General features: G+C 51.1%; 1 protein-coding gene across 1 annotated transcript; it reads left to right on the top strand.

The window, feature by feature from the left end:
- The first annotated feature begins 7,484 nt into the window (after nt 1-7,484).
- Nucleotides 7,485-7,871, top strand: LOC142300983 (histone H2A type 1). The gene has a single exon (XM_075342004.1). It carries the CDS (start codon nt 7,485-7,487, stop codon nt 7,869-7,871), a length of 387 nt encoding a protein of 128 aa, XP_075198119.1.
- The last annotated feature ends 295 nt before the right edge of the window (nt 7,872-8,166 follow it).

Here is an 8,166-nt window from a genome sequence, read left to right as displayed (position 1 = left end):
CACACGTGCTGTTTTTAAATGCAAGCACGGACGCAATAAGAACCTAACTGGTTTTTAGGAGCGACAATTACTGAGAAGTCTGACACTATCTGGACTGTTTTACACTGTGTACACCAGCCCCAGATATGATGAAGGCTGGTATACGGTCACCACTAGGAATGGCTATATATACCCTGCCTGCCTGCCTGTATACTGCTACAATAGTCCTGACAAGGACTCTTCTGATCACTAGCCTGTATTCCGACCTGGCTATACCCTGCCTGTATATAGCAACAATAGTCCTGAGAAGGACTCTGCTACTGTACTCCGACCTGGCTATACCCTGCCTGCCTGTATACAACTAGAATAGTCCTGAGAAGGACTTCTGGTCACACTGTTTGCAGCCCTGCTCCGGAACTAACTATAAAGGGCCGCAAAGCTTTCCCTGAATCAGCGACACTCTCCCTACACTCACTGTCTGGATAGCTGTGAGCAGAGCACAGCGCGCCGGCCTATATAAAGGCTCGGTGACGCTGTGCAGGCCGGCCAATCACTGCAATTCCACAACTAACAGGGCTGTGGCATTGCAGTGGTCTGCCAGCCAATCCCTGCATGAGGGCTGGCTCTCAAAAGAGCGCCAACATGCAGAAATGAAGACCACGAGTAAAGCACGAGTATCGCGAGATTACTCGGTCCCCGCCGAGCAGCCCGAGTACAGTGATACTCGTGCGAGTACCGAGTAGTGACAAGCATGCTCGCTCATCACTAATCTACACTGCAGCCGCCATCGCAGCAATCCCGATTATTCCAATATCAGACACAGAACAGCTCTACTCAGCAAATGCAATGCTCAGACTCGCAGGGATTATGCAGCAGAGCATAATAGCCATGTATAGGATTATATTACAATTATTACATATATTTTCTTTACAGCAATACATTCACAGATGGCATTAATAACGGCGAGTCTCGCATCGGCATCACCCGGCACGGCCACACACTCTCTGGACAGGAGCATCTGAGCTGCATAGAAACACATAAAGCCGACCGCTCCTGTCCGGAGAGTGTGCGGCCGTGCCGGGTGATGCAGAGTCTCTGAGTCATTATCACGTGTGGCTCTGGCCTTACTGAGACTCCAGTGGCTGTCTCACTACTTCCAGGTCCGCGCATTAGATCTCCCTCTGTGCCGGCTTCTATGGTTGCTGCCCTAACACGAGATGTCTGGGTCCCCGAACTGGAGAGTAAAAGCAAATAAATAATTGAAAAAATGGCATAAAGTCCTCCATGTATTGACACCCGCTGCCAGACTGCCGGATTACGTGACACGGCCGCACGGAATTCCGGCAGAGGTTTCAGCTTTGAGGGCAGTGGGGAGCCCTGAGTGTGAGCTCCGGTGACCTGCCTGCCAGATTGCCAGACACAGACGTCTGATGTGAGACTCCCATCCTCCATAATGTGAACCTCTGTCTTCAGGACTTCTCTTGTGATGAGCCAGTTTTCTGGAATGCACTATGCTGGACGATCAGTTCAATATCTACCCCCATATGATTCGACCTATCTCATCACTTTACTGACACTCTTCTCTGTTCCCTCTAATCTTTCCTCACATTCTGCTCTCTTCTTTTCATGTCTCCACGTTCTCCTATTTTATAGGAATTATCTTATAAAGCTGCAGGAGCCGTCATCAGCCGGGATTTAATTGCTCTTATCAGGAGCTACTGGGTGGAAGGAGGATGTTTATGACAATGATGGCCGGACCCTCGTTATACAGCACGATCTGTCTATTGTGACCCCATCTCCTTATAGGATCCTCGCTCCTCCTGTACCTGATGGTGTCACCTAGTGATGTCTGCGCATGTCCTCACTCAATGCTGAGGAATACAGTGTACAGGTATACAGCACAATATACTCTCCAGATGGCGCAGATTACTCTCTGGTGCTCCTTATATTCTGTGCTGTATACACTCTTGTGTTCCCTGCTCCCTGTGTAGCCGCCGTACTCTGCTGTATTTCTACAAAGTGCTGTAAATCCATTATGCAGCTTATTTTACTCACTTAGCCCTCTGCCACATTTCCGCATAAAAAAAGTGTCTTAAGTTCCGTTTTTCGGGTGCGTGTTCCGTTTTTTATGGGTGTTTCTCCAGTACGTGTGACATCCGTGTGATGGCGTATGCTCCCCGTGTGTGCTTGTGGAATGTCCGTGTATGTGTGAGATACGTACATGTAATGTCCGTGCGTGTGGTTTCCGTTTGAAATGATCCGTGTGTGTGGCAAAATGTCGTTGCTACATACCCGCTGACAGCCGACACAGACAGAGACATGCGATGAGAATGAACTCGTATGAACTTCACCTGACTTCATTGTCATACCAGGGCTCTGTCTGTGTGTAGCGTCCTGATTAGTGGTCACCTGTGAAGGACTCACCGGTGACCGATAAACCCCTGAGTGACTGAAGTTAGCGGTGTGATTATCGCTGCCGTCACTCAGGTTACTTGCAGCTAGCTGGAGTGCTCCACCTGAGATGCAACTCACCTGTGACTTTTTTTGCAGATCGCTCAGCTCACTTCTGTCACTTTGGCGACTTGCTCTCACAGTTGGAGGATCCAGTGGTGGCCGCAAGTGACCTGAGTGATGTCATCCCTGATCGCGCTGCTCACCTCAGTTGCTGCTGGAGCTGACTGAGAGCGGTCATGTTATGTGGCCGCTCCTGTCGCCTTCATGTAGCAGAGCTAAGAGCGTCGTGGGACCTCCGTGGATTACGCCGGACCTGGATGGGTATTTGTGGCTTAATAAAGTGGTGAAAGAGGGTGTTTGTTTTTGTGTATTATTGCAAATAAAGGATTTTTTTGATGTGTGAGTGTTTATTTTCTTTAACTTACAGGTTAATCATGGAAGGTATCTCGGGGAGACGCCTGCCATGATTAACCCATTATTACCTCGATTGCCACCGCACCAGGCCAATTCGGGATGAGTTGGGTAGAGTCCCGGAAATGTCGCATCTAATGGATGCGGCAATTCTGGGCGGCTGCTGGCTGTTCTTGTTTGGCTGGGTGGCTCCCCATAACGTGGTGCCCCCCCATCCTGAGAATACCAGCCTTACGCCGTGTGGCTTTACCCTGACGTATCAAATTTGGGGGGGACCGCACGTCAATTTTGTTCATTTACGTATTTATTTTACTGCATAATATGGATCCGCCGGCGACTGTGATTGGTTGCAGTGAGACAGCGGTCACTCAGCTTGGGGGCGTGTCCGACTACAATCAATCATAGGCGCCTGGGCTGAGGAAGCAGTGAATACGAGATTGAATAATGAGCGGCTGGCATTTTCAAAAAAGAAAAAGCCACTGGAGGTTTTTCACAGCTGTGCAGCGCCGCGCCCCTGATCGGGGATCCGTGAGTATGCGAGAGGGGGAGAGACCGACCGACGGACAGACAGAGTGACCATCTGACAGCGAAAGAAACCGACCGACAGAGGGAGATTGACCGACATCGCATCCAGAATTCACAAAAAAAACCCGCACACGGACGGGTAGAACACGGACATGCTACGTGTCACATAAGTGCAGACACGGACCCATTCACTTTAGCGGGTCCGTGCCTGCGTGATGCCTAAGAAAAACGGACATGTTGAGAGTGTGTAAAAATGCACACACATACAAACGACACGGACACACGTTCTGTGTGGTTTTAAGTGTGTGTGCGGCTGTTACCATAGGGTAACATTGGTGTACGTGTCTCCATGCCACCGATACGTGCAAAAACGTACCAAACACCTACCGACGGCATGGATGTGTGTCGGAGGCCTTATATAGCGCTTTTAGTGTCAAAGATTTAGAGATGTGACCATCACTGCCACTAGTGGGGCTCAATCTAAATTCCCCATCAGTTATTGTAGTGTGGGAAGAACCAAGGAAACACACAGAAACACGGGGAAAAATTACACACTCCATGCAGATGTTGTCCTTTGTGGGATTTGAAAACCGGAACTCAGAGCTGCAAGACTACGGTGCTAACCACCGAGTCACCACAACACTGCAGTGCTAACCACTGGGGCACCACAAGATTGCAGTGGTAACCACCAAGCCCCCACAAGACTGCAGTGGTAACCACTGAGCCACCACAAGACTGCAGTGGTAACCACCAAGCCCCCACACGACTGCAGTGCTAACCACTGAGGCACCACACGACTGCAGTGCTAACCACTGAGGCACCACACGACTGCAGTGCTAACCACTGAGGCACCAAGCTCCATATAACGCCCTTACTCGAGCTGTATACCAACATACACTGCTATAAACGCCATAATGTTGTATGTCACCACATGGCGCTGAATATCTTTCATCCTTACTGCCATATAGAGCTTTATATGCACCATGTGCTTTCTAGTCTTGTATACCCTCCATTAGTGCTGTGTAATACTTGTATGCGTATCCCACACAAAATGCAGTAAACATCCAAACAATACAATGTTCACCCACCACACAACACTGGATACTCATAAAAAATACATTATACCGCCACATAGTGCTGAATATACTCTGTATACATCAGACATTCACCCCCAGCCACACGCAAAGGAGAAATTAGCAGCCATTGTGCGGGAATTCATACTCCGTCCTCAGCCACAGGTTTATTCCCAGCAGCTTTTTTAACCCTTTAGTGATCAGTGACGGCGGTGTTCCCAGACGCCCAAAGAACAGATGTAATGATCGAGCGCAGCGCCGACCTCCCGCCCCTCCCCCCGCAGCAGGAGCTGTAGCCTCTCCTTGGAAGATGTTGGCGGCTCTGAGAAGAGCCTTTGTGTTTCTTTGTTTCATGCTTGGAGCAGAAGTATTAACCCCCGAAGCCGTAGAGAGTGCGGCCCTGGCGCTTGAGCGCGTACACCACGTCCATGGCGGTGACGGTCTTCCTCTTGGCGTGCTCGGTGTAGGTGACGGCGTCACGGATCACGTTCTCCAGGAAGACTTTCAGGACGCCGCGAGTCTCCTCATAGATGAGGCCGGAGATGCGCTTGACGCCTCCTCTGCGGGCGAGACGGCGGATGGCGGGCTTGGTGATGCCCTGGATGTTGTCCCGGAGAACCTTCCTGTGCCGCTTGGCGCCGCCCTTCCCCAGACCTTTCCCTCCTTTGCCGCGTCCAGACATCTTCCACGTAATCAGCAAAAAACTATGACTGACGAGCGCACAGTCCTCCTTTATATAGAGAGGGAGGACCAGAAAGAGAACAGGAGAGATGACGCGAATACGGGGCGGAAAATGTTACTTGTTTTGCTCCGCCCCTCCTCTGCTGATTGGCTGAGCGCAGAACTGTTGGAGATTTTGAATTTCCCGCTCATTGTCTGGTTATTTTCCCACTTACATAGTGTTAATGCTAAATATAGACAACCTTTATTCCAATAAACTCTCTATATTCTAATATTGTGAATATCTCCATATACTGCGATAAAACCACCATATAGTGCCATAAAGCCCCATATTACTGCTGTACACTACCATATAGTATTGTATAGTCCCGTATAATGCTGGATGTCACCATATTGTGCTGTATAATCGTCATCCATATAGTGCATATACTTCCTATATTGTGCTGCCCCATAAAGTGCTGTGTACCCAATATACTACAGTAATCTAGATCTGTATACCGCCATATATCGCTGTATACCTAAAATACCTCTGTTTGAGGCAATCTATAGGAATAAGATCCCTGGAGCTGTTAGTCATTATTTATACTGACCTCTGATCTTCATTCCAGTAATCACCATACACTGCTGTATATTCGCATATAGCGCTGTATAGTCTCCACATACTGATGTATACGATCATATGGTGCTGTATATTCCCCATACACACTTTACTACTATATACCCTCATCTAGTGACGTGTGTGCTGTATACCGCCATATACTCCTCTTTGGGTTGATCTACATGAGATCACTGGAGCTGAGTTAGTGACTATTTATATTGACCTCTGACGCCATTTTAAATATCATAACTAAATCTGATTGATGCACCAGAAACGCAGCAGTGTAGACATTGCCGATATGGATGGAGGTTTTCTTTTTATGCATCAATAAATATTTTTGTGGAGCTGATTTCTCCTCTTTGCAGTTAGTCCCGGCAGTAACTATCCGTGCTCCGCACATGACTGCACTCAGGCATTACTGGGGAGCTGGACTCTGGTTCCTCACCGCCTGATAACATTGTGCCATGCCCTTTTATTAGTCTGTTGTATTCCGCCATTTAGGGCTGTATCTCCCCATATAGTGCTCTATAATACTGATATACTGCCGTGTACCTCCATAAAGCGCTTTATATTTCCATATTACCGTGTAGGAGCCGATATCAGATCAGTGACTGCAAATCACAGCCCCAGATAAACCAGTAATAGATTATGTCACTGCACGGAGCAGCCTCATCCCCCCGCACTCCCCATGTGCTGCATTACAGATATGTACGCATCTCGTTTGCGGGCAGATACCGCATAGCTCCATATAGTGCTGTATCCTCCCGTACATTGCTATATATCCCCCAGTGCAGTATATACCTCCATATACTTTCCTGGTCACTCAGAGCGGAGGCCGCTGGAGGTAACAAGTCCCCGGGCAGCTCCATCCCCCCATATACACGATCCTCACCGAAATCCTCCAGCCACAAACCTCATCTGTAGCGACCATCGCAGCGCAGAGGATCTGCTCCAATCACTGCCACAGCCAGAAACTGAGACCGTCCTGGATAAAGCTCAGATTAGACAATGTGGTGGCTCTTAGAAGAGCCTTTGTGGTGCGGAGCAGCGGTGGTGATCACTTGGCGCTGGTGTACTTGGTGACGGCCTTGGTGCCCTCGGACACGGCGTGCTTGGCCAGCTCTCCGGGCAGCAGCAGGCGCACGGCGGTCTGGATCTCCCGGGAGGTGATGGTGTGGCGCTTGTTGTAGTGCGCCAGGCGGGAGGCTTCCCCTGCGATGCGCTCGAAGATGTCACCGACGAAGCAGTTCATGATGCCCATGGCCTTGGAGGAGATGCCGGTGTCGGGGTGCACCTGCTTCAGCACCTTGTACACGTAGATGGCATAGCTCTCCTTCCGGCTCTTCCTCCGCTTCTTGCCGTCCTTCTTCTGAGTCTTGGTCACGGCTTTCTTGGAGCCCTTCTTGGGCGCTGGGGCGGACTTGGCGGGATCAGGCATGATGCGAGCAGAGAGATCTCTTCACTGGAGAGAGAATAATGATCCTGCTCCTCCCAGAGCGGCCGTATTTATAGCCCGGCCATGCAAATGACACTGCTGTCACATCGCTGTTCTATTGGGTGACAAAGGCATGTGACCAGTGAAAACGTCATGACCCTCGCCCCCTGCAGCTCATTGGTGGATGCACGAGTCTCATTTCCATTTCTAACTTCAGATTCAACCAATGACAGGAGAGGAGGGCGGAGCGGTAGCTTATAAAACACTCCGGAGCCGGCACAATCCTCACATTACACTTCTTCATCTGCTTATCTTTGAAACCACAGCGATGTCTGGACGCGGTAAACAAGGAGGGAAGACCCGAGCTAAGGCCAAGACCCGCTCATCCCGGGCAGGACTGCAGTTCCCGGTCGGTCGGGTGCACAGGCTTCTCCGCAAGGGCAACTACGCCGAGAGGGTGGGCGCCGGCGCTCCGGTCTATCTGGCCGCTGTGCTGGAGTATCTGACCGCTGAGATCCTGGAATTGGCCGGCAATGCCGCCCGGGACAACAAGAAGACCCGCATCATCCCCCGGCACCTGCAGCTGGCCGTGCGCAATGACGAGGAGCTGAACAGGCTGCTGGGTGGGGTGACCATCGCCCAGGGAGGCGTCCTGCCCAACATCCAGGCCGTGCTGCTGCCCAAGAAGACGGAGAGCAGCAAGAAGGGCAAGTGACGCCGCTGACCCCGCATCCTCCACAACACAAAGGCTCTTCTAAGAGCCACCACCCCGTCCTCACAGGAGCTGACCCCGTCCTCACAGGAGCTGGTCCCGTCCTCGCAGGAGCTGGTCCCGTCCTCGCAGGAGCTGGTCCCGTCCTCGCAGGAGCTGACCCCGTCCTCGCAGGAGCTGGCCCCGTCCTCACAGGAGCTGGCCCCGTCCTCACAGGAGCTGGCCCCGTCCTCACAGGAGCTGGCCCCGTCCTCACAGGAGCTGGCCCCGTCCTCACAGGAGCTGGCCCCGTCCTCAC

Source organism: Anomaloglossus baeobatrachus, chromosome 4 (genome assembly GCF_048569485.1).
Source record: "Anomaloglossus baeobatrachus isolate aAnoBae1 chromosome 4, aAnoBae1.hap1, whole genome shotgun sequence".
Lineage (NCBI taxonomy): Eukaryota > Metazoa > Chordata > Amphibia > Anura > Aromobatidae > Anomaloglossus > Anomaloglossus baeobatrachus.
Note: the sequence above shows the minus strand (reverse complement) of the source record. Positions and strands in the feature narration are given on the sequence as shown.

Excerpts from the sequence above, each read along its gene's own strand:
- LOC142300983 (XM_075342004.1), top strand. The coding sequence starts at position 7,485 with ATGTCTGGACGCGGTAAACAAGGAGGGAAGACCCGAGCTAAGGCCAAG.